At 61.2% G+C, this 14,392-nt stretch overlaps 1 protein-coding gene and 1 long non-coding RNA gene across 2 annotated transcripts; both read left to right on the top strand.

Annotated features, from left to right (window-relative positions):
* Window positions 1-372: 372 nt before the first annotated feature.
* LOC123364438 (28S ribosomal protein S24-A, mitochondrial-like) lies at window positions 373-4,306 on the top strand. Its single transcript, XM_045006578.1, has 4 exons — window positions 373-493; window positions 2,087-2,167; window positions 3,196-3,307; window positions 3,770-4,306. Exons 1-4 carry the CDS (start codon window positions 461-463, stop codon window positions 4,051-4,053), a joined length of 510 nt encoding a protein of 169 aa, XP_044862513.1. The 5' UTR covers window positions 373-460; the 3' UTR covers window positions 4,054-4,306.
* A 3,360-nt stretch (window positions 4,307-7,666) lies between these two features.
* Window positions 7,667-11,638, top strand: LOC123364970. Its single transcript, XR_006577379.1, has 3 exons — window positions 7,667-7,737; window positions 9,757-9,830; window positions 11,352-11,638. It is a non-coding gene; the product is annotated as an uncharacterized LOC123364970 (long non-coding RNA).
* The last annotated feature ends 2,754 nt before the right edge of the window (window positions 11,639-14,392 follow it).

The following is a 14,392-nucleotide window of genomic DNA, read 5'->3' on the forward strand; positions in this document are numbered from 1 at the left end:
CAAGGGACACTGGTACACATACCTCCAACGTGCCACAATGGGGCCCCGATCTCGGTCGGGGTCTGGGCAGCACCGGGCACAAGGGGCCCTGATCTCGGTGGGGGGACTGGGTGCTCCTGTACCACACAAAATACCCACGTGTGTGTGTAACTCTTGGGAGCCCCACGTGCCAGCACTGGGGGGGGGGGTGAGCAGGTCACAGGGGACCCCCCGGGGCTGATGCTCCCGCGCCCCCAGCGCCTGCTGCTGAGGAGCCCCCGCCCAGGGGAGCAAGGCGGGGAGCAGAGACCAGCGAGCCCTGGGCCCGGCACCCCGCGCCCCTCCCCGGCCCAAGCCCCGCCCCCGCCCAGCAGCAGCAGGCGGCCTCGGGGGCGGGGTTACCCCGGCCCCGCCCCCTTCCCGGCGCAGTTTGGTTCGGTTTGGCTCCCCCCTCAGTGGGCGGAGCTTGGACCGTTCCAAGATGGCGGCGCCCTTGTGGCGAAGGGGGCTGACGGTGAGGTGCCGCCGCGGCCCGAGCCCCCCTGGGGGCGGGGCCTAGCGCGGGAACTCGTCCCCCCGGCGCACGTGGGGCCGGGGGTCGCTGGGCCAGGCGGACGTACCGCGACGGGCCGGAGCCGGGGCTAGCGGCTGACTCAGCCGGGCAGCGCCCAGCGCGTGGGGATGTGCACGGCGCTGTACGTTGTGCCAAGGGCTGTGCGAGCCCAGAGGGGCAGGGGGTGTGTGAAACAACGGGGTGTCCCGGCTGGGTGGGACCAGGAGAGGGGGATGCAGCTGCCCCCCCCCCCCCCGGTATCGCTGCCCACAGGCATTAAACCCCTTTCCCCGGAGAGCTGGCAATGCAAGTGCCTGCTGCACCGAGGAGCCAGCTCCGGCTCCTGTCAGAGCCCCGCGGACGTGCCCACAGCTGCGGCTTGCCCAGCCTGCTGCCCCAGCCTGCTGCCCCTGGCAACTCAACCCAGGGACATTTCATCAAAATCCACCGGCCCAGCACCGAAATGGCCCTGGAGCCGGGCTTGCAGGAGGAATGCGCAAGACCCAGAGGTGCCCGCGGCTTTGGAGCCGGCCAACGGGGCGTTACAGTAATAGACTGACTCTGGGCGCATCTCCCTCCAGTGGTTCTAGCACAGGGGTGGGCAAACTTTTTGCCCTGAGGGCCACATCTGGATACGGAAATTGTATGGCTGGCCATGAATGCTCACTAAATTGGGGGTTGGAGTGTGGGAGGGGGCGAGGGCTCTGGCTGGGGGTGCAGACTCTGGGATGGGGCCAGAAATGAGGAGCTCAGAGTGCGGGATGGGACTCTGGGCTGGGCAGGGGGCTGGGGTGCGGAGGGGGTGTCTGGCTCCGGTTAGAGGTGCAGGGGCTGGGGTGAGGCTGAGGATGAGAGGTTGGAGGTGCAGGAGGGTGCTCCAGGGTGGGACTGAGGGATTTGGCGGGCCGGAGGGGGATCAGGGCTGGGGAAGGGGGTTGGGAAGGGCTTCAGGGGTGCAGGCTCCGGGTAGCACTTACCTCAAGCAGCTCCCGGAAGCAGCGGCGTGTCCCCCCTCCGGCTCCACAGAGCCGTAGCCAGGCGGGTCTGCGCGCTGCCCCATCCGCAGGTGCCACCCCTGCAACTCCTGTTGGCTGTGGTTCCCAGACCAATGGGCACTCTGGAGGCGGTGCTTGGGGCAGGGGCAGCATGCGGAGCCCCCTGGCTGCCTCTACATGTAAGAGCCGAAGGGGGGACATGCCGCTGCTTCCAGGAGCTGCGTGGAGCCACAGCATGTGCAGAGCAGGGCAAGCCCCCAACCCCGCTACCCGGCTAGAGCGCCGGAGCAGGGCAAGCCCTGGACCCTGCTCCCTGGCAGGAGCTTGGGCGCCAAATTAAAATATCTGAAGGGCTGGATGCGGCCCCCGGGCCGTAATTTGAGCACCCCTGTTCTAGCAGCTGGCTCCCGGCTCCCACGAACATGACTCCTGCAGCTCAGTCCAGGGGTTTGTGTCTCTGGTGCTGCAGCTCCTTTGTTCAATTCCCAGCATGCAACCAGGGGTCTGTTACACTCGCCGCCTCCCCTGCTCCCTGACACCCTGTGCTTTGCTTTACTAGGCCGCTCCATGGACCCGGGGCTCTTTCTCGTGGCTCCTTTCCTGCAGCCGGGCTATTCAGACCACAGCTGTGTGTCACAAGGTAAGTGCACAGCGGGCTGCTGCTGCAAGGGTCTGTCCATGTGGATCCCAGCACTGACATACATGGCTCGTGCACTTGTGAGACGCAGGTGCCAGCCGTGGGATCCCATGGACAGCCCCTCAAAGAATCCCAGGAGCTGTAAGGTAAGTAACAGCCCTCTGAACCTGCAAAACCAAAGCTGGAGAGGGGCCTGTGAGACAGGGCCTCACCCACTCAGCAAAGCCACTCCCCAGCAGGGACAGAGGCACAGAGTTCTGGGTGAGGCCTTGGAAACCCCCCATGTACCCCAGCAACCTGTGCCAGGAGCCTTTGCTGTCTCCTGTGGAGTCCACCCCAGCTCCGTGTCCCCCGAACAGTCCTGTGTGGCAGGTGTGGTTAGGGCAGGGAGGCAGGACTCCTGGGTTCTACATGCAGGTTTGCCACTGACTCACTGGATGACCAGGGGTGGGTCCTTTCTCGTCCATGCCTCAATTTCCCCCAGGACATGAGGTGATTCTGCCCTGTCCAGGGGTGGCAGGGGACTGGGGGCTCAGCGAGTCGATGTCAAAGAGCGGCTCCTGGGCTTAGTTCTGTAGCCTACACCTCGCAGTGCCTGTTCTTCGCTGCGTCTGCACCTTCAGCGCCCCTGAGGTGCCTGCTGAGAGTGTGTGTGACTCTGAGGCATCAGACTGGGCAGGACCCAGAGATGCCCTTAGCAGGGAAATGAACTCTCAGGCTAAAGCTTCCTGCAGGCTGCCTCTCACACAGGCTGCATGCCGTTCTGCTGCCACGCGTAGCCAGGGCGTGACGGTGCCAGTCCCGAGGAAGGGGGCATGTGGACAGTGGGATCAGCCTGCTAGCACCAGGGGGTGAGTGCTCTGGGCCCTAGGTACTGCCAAACGCTCTGAAATACCTGCTGCCCCGGCCCTTCTGGGCCATTAACGCCTATGGAGCAGGAGAAGATGTGTGCCCCGCTCCTGGCCCTGCCGGGCGGGGGTAAACCCCCATGTTGTTTTTCATCCCCCCCACCCATGGGTGTTATCTTACAGAACCGGGCGGCCCGGGTGCGAGTCGGGAAAGGAGACAAGCCGGTGACGTACGAACAGGCCCACCCGCCCCACTACATCGCCCATCGCAAGGGCTGGCTCTCCCTGCACACCAGTGAGTGACCTGCCAGCCGCTGCCCTGGGGGTACCTGGGCTTCCCCGTCTCTCAGCACGTGCCCTGCCCCCCACAGCTGCTGGGAGAGGCCAAGGCGGGAGCAGCTGGGAGTGCCTCCTCCCAGCCAGTGCCCTGCCCTGCCCCCCCACAGCGCCCCCTGTTGTGAAGTCCCTCTGACTTAACAAAAGGGGGTGGGGGGTCTTCAACCTGGCATGGGCTGTTCTCCCCCCGCCCCCCTGAGCTCTTCTCCAGGCGTGGGGGAGGGGAGCGGAGGGAGAGGGAGTCTCTGTCCCCCGGCAGATGTGTGTTCCCTGGCCGGATCCTGATGCAGTGCCCTGGCTGGACACCCACGCAGCCCCCTGCTCTGGCTGGTGCTGCTCGTACCGTCTCTTAAAGGTGCCCTGTGGGCATGCGTGCCTGGCGCCGTCCCCTCACCCCCCCGCTGCCCTGTCTGCCCTGCAGGTAACCTGGATGGGGAGGGCGGGGCAGCCGAGCGCACCGTGGAGGACGTCTTCATCCGCAAGTTCATCTACGGCACCTTCCACGGCTGCCTGGCCAACGAGATTGTGCTGAAGCGCCGCGCCAATGTGCTGGTCGTCTGCGCCGTCTTCCTGCAGCGCCTGCCGCCCTACAAGTTCTACTTCCTGGTGGGCTACACCGAGACGCTGCTCTCCTTCCTCTACAAGTGCCCCGTCCGGCTGGAAGTGCAGACCGTGCCCGAGAAGGTCATCTACAAGTACCTGTAGCCCTGCTGGAGCCCCTCTCCCCTGGGCCAGCCCAAGCAGTGGGGCTCCCGTGCCCGAGCCAGGCCACCTGCTGGCCCATTGTGGGGCAGGAGAGTGGCTCTGCATGGGCCCGAGGAGGCCATGGACCTGCAGATGGTGGCTGTGGGGTGCTCTGGGGCGGGTGTTACCATGGCTCTGGACGTAGCAGTGGCCCGGCTCGGCAATGGGGAATAAAAGGACTCTGGCCCCTGTGTCCATTTGTGGAGTCACCGCAGCCCAGTTTCCTCCCAGCTTGGTCCCGGGGTGGTCAGAGTGTGGGCCTGGGAGCATGGGCAGCAGGTCGCATAGGTTTAGGCTGTGCCTCTCCAAACAGCCAGGCATGGCCCCACCCCATGCCGTGACCTCTCCCTGCACGTGGCTCCAGTCCTCCAGCTCCAGCGCTCCAGTCCTCCAGCTCCTTCCCGGCGCTCCGGGGCCACGCGCCTCCCGCCTTCCTGGCGCTCCGGGGGCGCACACTGCCTGCCCTCCTGGTGCTCTGGTGCTGGGGCCGTGCACCACCCTCCCTCATGGCCCTCCTTTGGGGCTGGGGGCTAGCTACGGGACTGGGCCGGTGGCCACGGTGGGGGGCCCTCTGGGCTCCGGCAGGTAGCAGAAGGGGTGTGGCCTTGGGTGGAAGGGACAGGGCGTTTGGCTAGCCTCCCCCAGCCGCGGTTCATGCGCCGCCCATGCCTGGGAGCCAGCAGCTTCGCATCCCCCACCCCAGGACATGGCAACATCCATGAGGGCTCCCTCCTGCCCCCTTCCCACCCGAGGACCCCCCCTACTCTGTGGGGCCTACACACAGACACAGATCTGGGAAAGCCAGCGTGGCGGGATTGGGCCCTGTGTCATGGAGTCGCTGAGGTGATGCTCTGGATCTGCTCCCTACGAAGCCAGGCAGGACTCTGGGGGAGCCTCCTTTCTCTGAGCAGACTGTGCCCAGGGCAAGAAGCTTCCACCTTCCTGAGTCTGACCCCAGAGCATTCAGCAACCCTGCCCCTCCATATGCTTCCTGCAGCCAGTCCGCCCGGGCGGGATCCTGGGGCAGCCAGAGGGCCCTGCACCCCAACTCCGCAGTCAGACGTGACTCTCAGCCAGCGTAAAACAGAAGGTTTATTAGTCGAGATGAACACAGCGTAGAACAGAGCTTGTTAGCACAGAAATCAGTAACTTTCAGCCAAGTCCATCTTGGGGGGAAGGGAGCCCAAAGCCAGGGCTCTGGTCCTCCCCCTGTGCCCCAAGCCAGGCGAGACTGACTCCTTCCAGCTGCCTGGCCTCTGCCCTGCCCGTTGCTCCTCCTCTGGCCTTTGTCTCACTTCCCAGGCCAAGAGTCACCTGGTCACCTGCGAAGAGGCGGCCATAGCATCCATGCAGGCAGTTGGAGCAACCTCCACAGAAATCACACACGCTGATTCCCACCACCTAGACCAGGGGTGGCCAACCTGAGCCTGAGAAGGAGCTAGAATTTACCAATGTACATTGCCAAAAAGCCACAGTAATACGTCAGCAGCCCCCCAGCAGCTTCCCCTCCTCCACTCCCAGCACCTCCCGCCCACCGATCAGTGCCTCCCCGCACCTCCCAATCAGCTGTTTCCTGTGGGAGATTGTGGTGGGAAGGGAGAGGAACGAGGGCATGGCAGGCTCAGGGAGGGGGCAGGAAAGGGTGGAGTGGGGGCAGGGCCTGTGGCAGAGCCAGGGGTTGAGCAGTGAGCACCACTGGCACATTGGAAAGTTGGTGCCTGTAGCTCCAGCCCCAGAGTCGGTGCCTATACAAGGAGCCGCATATTAACTTCTGACACAGGTTGGCCACCTCTGACCTAAACATTGGTACAATACAAAGGGAAACTGAGGCACACACAGCATTCATGCAGAACAATAAGACTCACATACAACATGACAAAGGAAAATCTCCACTTCGTCACACCCTGCATTGGTGCCTGCTCTGTAAAACGGGGTAGGGGGTGGGAACCCCTTCTGGTGATAGCGGCGCCTGGCCCCAAGCACAGGTGTCCCTGGCTGGGACACTGGGCGACAGCCCAGTGTGCTGTACTGCCAGGCCTGGTAATGGGGCTGAGGGAAGGGGTAGACCCCTAGTTGGGCAGGGGTAAGGGAGAGAAACCAGCAGGAATGAGGGGTCTGTTGAGCATGGCGGGGGCAAGATCTGACCCGCCCAAAGGGTGCCAGGGGGCTCAGAGAGGTGGGTAAGCCAATGGGAGGGGAACCTGGTGCTGATCAATGCCCAGCGGAGGGAGGAATGGACCCTGCTCAGATCTCGGTGGGCTGAAAAGGGGCAGGGCTGGGGCAGTGCAATGGAGATCTTGGTGTGGGGTGCTGCTGGACTCAGGGCATGAGGCACTGGGCAGGACCTCAGCACTGAAGAGACATGGCTGCCAGGGTGAGTGGGTAATGGGCACATGGGTTGGCCACTGCCTGCAGCTCTGGCAGGCTCCACAGATGCTGCTGCTGCATTTCCTGGTCCCCACACCAAGGGGCGCAGACACACGGGGCTCTGGCCCAGAGGGGTGTTCTGCAGGAGTCTCTTGGGGCTGTACCATGCCATCCACCTGCCCGTACTCAAGGGGCCAGCAGCTCAGCAATGGAGAAGAAAATACCCAGGGTTCCCTTGGCACCTGGGAGATGCAGCCTGCTCTGGGGTGGAGCTGGCAGCTGGCCCCCAGCCACAGGGAGGCAGGCTGCACCATGATCAGCCTTGGGTAGTGGAGGGATGGTGTTCACACGCCAGCTTTTGTGTGACAGTCCCAGTGGGGGCGTCCCATTGCCGAGCGGGCACCACAAACTGCAATGGTGCCAATTCACAGCCCATGCACAGGGCCCAGGGGCCCAATCCCATGGTCCTGCTGCTCTCAGGATTGGGGTCTTTGGCATCGTGGGGCGTGAGACCAACTCCCTGGGAGTAAGCCAATGGCCAGTGCAGGAGATTCCCTCCCCCCCCCCCCCGCCAACCTGCCTCCTTTGGAACCCACCACGCGATGCTGAACGGCTCCCCCTGCCAGGCCAATGAGCACCACAGCTTCAAGAGCTCCCAGTGGAGGAAGCCTAGAGATGGACAGGGGGATCCCCTGGGTCCCTCCGCCCTGAGCCTGTCCCAGCCTGGAGCTGGGCCCTGCCAAGGCACTGAGTGCTGTCAGGGGCCTCAGCCTGGGAGGAGAGCGGAGAGCTCACTAGGAGCCAGGACTCGGGTTCTATCCCGGCCCTGCAAAGGGAGTGGTGGCTAGTGGTTAGAGCAGGGGTGGAGCTGGCAGCCAGGACTCCTGGCTCCTAGTTGGCTCATCCACTGACTTCCATGGGACCCTTCCCTTCTTTCCCAGAATGGGACGAAGCCCATGTCTCATGAAGAGGATGTGGAGGCAGCGTGGCCTGCGCATGATGGATCACGGGGCATGCACGGCACGTGCTGGGCTGGGCTGCAGGGCTCTCCGGGCCTGCCGGTGTGGGATGGACTCTGAACCACTGAAAATAACAAGAAGGCTGTTTCCTGCTGCTCCAGCCAGCTGAACGCTGGGGCACTGGCCCCACTGCGCAGGAGGAGACCAAGTCACGGGGGGGGGTCGGGGGGGCAGGCTCACATGGCAAGTCAGTGGATGAGCCCGTGAGAACCCAGGAGTCCTGACTCCCAGCCCAGGGATTAGGAACCAGGATTGCCAGGTTCTTTGCCTAGCTCTGGGTGGGGAGTGGGCTCTGGTGGTGGTGGTGGGGGCGGGTTGACAGTCAGGATTCCTGGGTTCTAAACTCTGGTTTGCCCAGGGTCTCCCTGCCCCCGCTCCCATCCCTGGCATGGGCCAGAGCTCTGTAGCTGCATCCCGGGTGGCAGGTGCATGCTCTGACCCCGCTCTGGGCTCCTGCCAGCTCCGAGCATGTGAGGCAAACCGGAGTGAGGCAGAATCGCCCATCCTGGCTGAGTTATTTACTGCTCTGTTCCCATGGGTGCCTGAAGGGGGGCAGAGGGCGAAGGATGAGCTGTGGGAAACTGACTTTCCTGGCAGGGCAGGGCTGGATTGTTCCCAGGCCTGTGCCCTCATGCCAAGCCAGCTTGGGCCTGGCCAGTGTGCGGCTGGGAGACCTGAGCAGAGGGTGCGGCAGCCGGCTGGGTGGGGCAGTAGGGGCTGTTCTCCCCCCGTTAGTGCTGACCCCTGGCAGCAGGGAGCAGTCTCAGGACACAGCAGGGCTCCTCACTGCCCCTCTGACACCAACCCCAACTGTGCCCCAGAGACTGTAATTTGCTCAGGATCATTCTCACTGCTGGGGAATCTGAGGTAGGGAGAGGGGATGTGACCTCACTGCTGGAGAAACTGGTGGGGAGCGACATTACCTTGCTTCTGGGGAAACTGAGGCAGGGAGTGAGGCTGTAACCTTGCTGCTGGGGAAACTGATGCAAGGAGCAGCAAACTGACTTGCCCAGGGCAAAGAACCCAGGAGTCCTGCTTCCCAGCTAATCACTGGAGCCCCTTTCCCCTTCCAAAGCCAGGACTCCTGGTTCCCAGTACAGTGCTTGGGTGGCAGGTGGGTATGTGCAGTGTGGGAGAATGCAGGTGCCCCAGGGCAGGGTGTGGCACTGGCTCAGGCCTGCTCTGTGGCAAGATCCTGTGGCAGGTGCCAGGGCAGGTTCCCATGTGTCGGGGCTGGGCTGTGAATCTCCAAGTGCACGTGAAATGGCAAAGCCTCCCCCAGGCCTGAGCACTGTGCGGGGCCAGATGCCAGCCGGGTGCTGCCAAGCAGGAAAGTGTCCGGGGCTCTCTGCTCTGCCGGGCACACGTTCCTGCCCATTGCCTGGGCCTCTGTGCTCCACAGCTGGGCGTCCTGGGCAGTGCCGGGAGGGGCATCTGGGCTCCCCACACACAGCGCCGCTAGTGCCCCTCAATCCCGACCTGCAGTATTCTAGTCCGGTGGGCGATGGCCCAAGGGAGGGGAGCAGGGAGAGTCGTGGCCCCAGTGGTACCCACTGCCCTACTGTTGCCCCCAGTGTGTCCTCTGCCCTAGCGCTGCCCCTGCAGTAGCCCCCTGCACCCTTGGGCCCTCACCCTTGTCGTGTTCCCTGTTCACATGCAGTAGCTCATGCCCACGTGCCCTGGCTGCCCCCCTCCGGTCCCAGGGGGAGCGATGGACCTTGCCCCTCCGCCGGCATCAGGGAGCAGCCCGGCCATCTGGCTCCGTGGAACTCAGTCCCTGACCCCTAGCCCAGCCTGGGGCAGGAGGAGGTGGAGCTGTGGCCCCAGCCTTGCGCCAGTCAGGGGGAGCCAGGTTCCAGCCCCCAGGCCATGGGCAGAGGCAGCTCTGGGCCTTGCCATCAGCCCCGAATCCCCCTGTGCCAGAGCCAAGGAACACCCAGCCCTCAAGCCTGCCCCTCTCAGCTAGTCCCTTCTCCCTCTGTACCTTGGCAGGCCCTGCCCAACCCCAAGTCCCTCCGAAGCCCACATCTCCTGCGAGGCTTATTCGCTCCAAGATCAACATCTAGCCCTGGGCATCGCTCCCACCTCTGGGCTCCCTGGGGCCGTGCGCTGGGAGCTGCCTGGGGCAGGGACTCTCCTCGCTGAGCCGGCTGCCATCATCTCAGCAGACCCAGAATCTTCGTCGGGGTCTGGGCAGCACCCGGCATGATGGGCCCCTGATCTCGGTCGGGGTCTGGGCAGCGCCAGCACAGATATAATGTAACTAATAACCTTCCAGGCCTGGTGCTTCCTGCTGAGAGAAAAACGGACGTGACTTTGCCTGGTATCAGCCCGGGGACACCATCCAGAAAGGTGCACTGCTCCCCCACCCCACCGCTAGTGTGCCCTTGCAGACCCCGTGAGTGAGGGCCTGCAGTGCTGGAGTGTCTGGTATTCTGGGGACGCATGAGCAGCACCCCAGGGTGCTCTGGGACAGCGAGGGTGATGGGGTGCTAAGCACACAGGCCGCTGCCCACCCTGGGGAGACCTGGCTCGCCAGCTCCTCCACCCACTCCTGGCTGGCTCGGTGCCGGGGCTGTGGCCTAGTTCAGAGCTCTGTGACGAGGTCCGGGGCTGGCGTCAGGGTGGGCGTTAATGAATTCAGTGTTGCGTGGAGGAGCTGATCTCTGTGTTAAATAAAAGCACCTCCAGCGGGTTTGAAATTGCAGCAGGAGCGGAGGGGGCGGGGGGCTGAACTGCTGGCCTGAACTGCTGCCCTTCCTGATGGCAGGATCAGTCATGCTGGGACCCCCGCACGCACCCCCGGGAGTGAAACATGCCCTCCCCTTCTAGGGCAGGCAGAGTTAGCTGCTGCCCCCAGAGCTCCCGGGTCCTGGTCCTCCCCCTCTGGCAATGTCACTCCGCTAGGCAGGGGGCCTTCATGCCCTGGGCAGCTGTGCACCCCGGGGAGGGGACCCACCCTGCCCCCAGCTGCTTCTGGGACTGGGTTCACTGGGCAGGGGCTGTCTGGTTCTGCAGCTGCACACTGAGCATCCAGCCTCTGCTCTGGGCAGTGCCCGGCACGACGGGGCCCTGATCTTGGGCGGGGCCTGGGTAGTGCCCACACATCAGGGGCTGTCACAGCACAGGAGAATGCCTGCACTATGTCCCCACCACCCAGCCCTTCCCCCTCCCCAGGTGCGGATCCGTGGCTCTTTGGGGTGTGGATTGGGGAGGGTGACACCTCTCCTTGTGTGTGGAGGACGGGGAGGCTCTGTGAGCAGCCCGCTCCTCCGGGGGTTTCTGAGGGGCAGATTCGTGCACCTGCTGGGGTAGACCAGCAAGCCCACCAGTGGGTGTCTGGGCGGTCAGACGCAGAAGGTGACTCCAGCCTGCCCGGCTTAAGGGAGTTGCCCAGGGTAGTGCCTCACACCCCCCAGACGTTGGCACAGGTCGCTCTTTGCCTGGTACCTGGGCACGTCCCCATCCCACCTGGGGCAGGCGTAATCATGCTGCACCCACATGACTCACATGTCTCCTGTGTGATCAGCCCAGCACAGCCGCTTGGGCGCTCACCTGGAGCAAACACGCCCGCCCTGCCAGCCATTGACCTGTGGGGCGGTGCGCGCCAGTGTTGGGCAGTGCCCAGCTTGGGCCCGTTCACCCACTGCCATCAGACAAGGCGGCCAGATCCCAGCCCCATCCAGGTACCATCGAGGGGCCCCTCAGGGAGCTCAGACCGCTTCCTCGAGCAAGTCCCCACAGCCCCATCTGGGAAGCTGGGGGGGAGGGGGCTGTGTTCATTGTCACACATGGTTCAAAACCTCCCCTCCCTGCCTCCCTCCCACACATCTCTTGGCCTTGAGTTTGAATTTGGATTTTGTTCCTGCAAAGGAGCCCAGGGTAGCTGCTGCTGCAAGTCTGACGCCCCGAACCCGCAGGGCCGAGCTAGCGACAGATTCAAGGAATCCAGCCCCCCGCTGGCACCCGACTGCACTCAGTTCCTCGCAGGACGTGGCCCTAATCCCGGGCACTGAGCCCTTCAAAGATCCCTGCCCGCAGGCTCCATGTCTAGTTGGCAGCCGGTTTCAAGTGGAGAGCCCCAAGGGTCAGTCCTGGGGGCGGTTTTGTTCAATATCTTCATTAATGATCTGGATGATGGGGTGGACTGCACCCTCAGCAAGTACGCAGATGACCTTAAACTGGGAGGAATGGTAGATATGCTGGAGGGTAGGGATAGGGTCCAGAGGGTGTGACGTTATAAGTATAATATCTTATTGAAAGGTGACAGGGCCAGAAAAAGTTAATTAACTCACCTCACAGACTGACCTGACCCATGGGTGAACCTTAAGAACTGGTTAGGAAGATCTGTAAATGAATAGAGCTTTGAAATGCAAGTCTGCATTGTTAGAGGTAGAAGGGTAGATGTTTGCTCAGGTCTTGTGATGTAAGCAAACAAGTCTTGTCTATTGCTATAGTTTTAATTCAAAGATAAAAAAAGGAATATTAATATTTATACTAATACTTGAGTGAAATAGTATTATTGTCTATGTGTCTCTTTGAAGGTTGTGGTAACCTGTATCTGAACTGTTTAATGGATAAATTACTCTGTGCTAATTGCCAGGATGTTTGGGAGAAGGAGTTAAGCCTATTGTTTTCTTAGGCCAAAAGGCTGCTGGAAATGTATAAGAAGCCTGGAACATGATCCTGCTTCATCTCAGATCTGCTTTGGGTTTCAAGAGGTGGAAACCTTAAGCCATAAGGATTGAGATCCCCAGTCATTGACTGGAGCCACCCTGAATATGGAAATTGGACTATAACCTCTGGATTATTTCTAAAAGAACTTTTGGCAACTACAAGCTCACCTCTCCTATGCATCTGAACCTCAAGAATTGAATTCAAGTCTGTCTGTATATTGATCTTTTAACCAACACTCTCTCTCTTTTCTAATAAATTTTAGCTTAGTTAATAAAAATTGGCTAATAGTGTGTATTTTGGGTAAGATCTAAGTTATAATTGGACCTGGGTATGTGGCTGATCCTTTGGGATTGGAAGAACCTTTTCTTTTATATGATGAGATCAGATTTTTAGGAATCATCATCATATCTGACAGGTGTGTCTGGATGGAGGCCTAAGGCTGGGTACTTTAAGGGAACTGTGTGGTTTGGACTTCTAAGTGACCAGTGAGGTACTAGAGAAGCTGTTTTGTGCTGGTTGGTAAATCTAAGTATTGAAATAACCACCAGCGTTTGGGGTTTGTCTACCCCGTTTTGTTTGCAGTTCACCCTGATTGAGTGACCTCAGCTGGCTCCCACGGGCGGCACCGTCACAGAGGGACCTAGACAAATTAGAGGATTGAGCCAAAAGAAATCTGATGAGGTTCAACAAGGACAAGTGCAGAGTCTTGCACTTAGGAAGGCAGAATCCCATGCACTGCTACAGACTAGGGACGGAGTGGTTAGGCAGCAGTTCTGCAGAAAAGGACCTAGGGGTTACAGTGGACAAGAAGTTGGATATGAGTCAGCAGTGTGACCTTGTTGCCAAGAAGGCTAACGGCATTTTGGGCTGTATAAGTAGGGGCATTGCCAGCAGATTGAGGGACGTGATCATTCCCCTTTATTCGACATTGGTGAGGCCTCATCTGGAGTACTGTGTCCGGTTTTGGGCCCCACACTACAAGAAGGATGTGGAAAAATTGGAAAGAGTCCAAGAGCAGAGGGCAACGAAAATGATTAGGGGACTGGAGCACATGACTTATGAGGAGAGGCTGAGGGAACTGGGATTGTTTAGTCTGCAGAAGAGAAGAATGAGGGGGGATTTGATAGCTGCTTTCAACTACCTGAAAGGGGGTTCCAAAGAGGAGCGGCGCCAGAGTTTCTGGCGTCCTAGGCAGGATTCAGGGGGCGGCATTTTGTGCGCTCCTCACGGGGCGCGCGGGAGCTTCCGGTTCCGCTCCTGTCACGCTGCCGAAGAAAGACCCTCCGCTGAAATGCTGCAGGCAACAGCAGCAGTCATTGAGCTGCTCAATTGCCTGCCGCTGTTTTCTGCGGCACGTCGGCGGAGGGTCCTTCTTCGGCGGCGCGACGGAAGCAGAACTGGAAGCTCCCACGCGCCCCTTGGAGAGCGCACAAAATGCCGCCCCCCGAATCCTGGCGCCCTAGGCAACTGCCTAGGGTCACCTAATGGAAGCGCCGGCCCTGGTTCCAAAGAGGATGGATCTAGACTGTTCTCAGTGGTGGCAGATGACAGAACAAGGAGTAATGGTCTCAAGTTGCAGTGGGGCAGGTTTAGGTTGGATATTAGGAAAAACTATTTCACTAGGAGGGTGGTGAAGCACTGGAATGGGTTACCTAGGGAGATGGTGGAATCTCCTTCCTTAGAGATTTTTAAGGTCAGGCTTGACAAAGCCCTGGCTAGGATGATTTAGTTGGGGATTGGTCCTGCTTTGAGCAGGGGGTTGGACTAGATACCTCCTGAGGGCTCTTCCAACCCTGATATTCTATGATTCTATGACTGGCACGCAGGCTGGAGGACCAGGCGTGGCAGCCACGGCCCAATGCCATGGATTTGCTGGGTGGCTACTCAGAGCTGGGAACACAGCGAGTTTGCTGTGCCCATGCCAGTCCGGGAGCAGCCCAGAGCACGGGGCTCCCTGGCAGGAGCCATGGTTCCCCCCATGCCCAGGGCCAGCCAGCTTCACCCACCCACTCAGCTCCTAGCGCTTCAGTAGCATGGTCTTGCTGCTGCCTCAGGGGCTATGGGGGCCTCAGAGCCCAGCGTCTGTGGGGCCCGTGGGTGGGTAAGTGGCTGGGGAGGTTGCCCCATGGGGGGTGAATCACAGTGAGTAGTAGGGGCGGGATTCCCAGCAGGGAAGTGACTCAGGCTTGTGGGGGGCAGGGGCGGGCAGGAAAGGGCAGTGAGCTGAGCTGTGCTCC

This window comes from Mauremys mutica, chromosome 2, assembly GCF_020497125.1.
Source record: "Mauremys mutica isolate MM-2020 ecotype Southern chromosome 2, ASM2049712v1, whole genome shotgun sequence".
In the NCBI taxonomy this organism is placed as follows: Eukaryota; Metazoa; Chordata; order Testudines; family Geoemydidae; genus Mauremys; species Mauremys mutica.

Excerpts from the sequence above, each read along its gene's own strand:
- LOC123364438 (XM_045006578.1), top strand. The coding sequence starts at position 461 with ATGGCGGCGCCCTTGTGGCGAAGGGGGCTGACG. Across the intron at positions 2,168-3,195 it reads CCACAGCTGTGTGTCACAAG|AACCGGGCGGCCCGGGTGCG; the intron begins GTAAGTGCACAG and ends GTTATCTTACAG. Across the intron at positions 3,308-3,769 it reads CTGGCTCTCCCTGCACACCA|GTAACCTGGATGGGGAGGGC; the intron begins GTGAGTGACCTG and ends TCTGCCCTGCAG.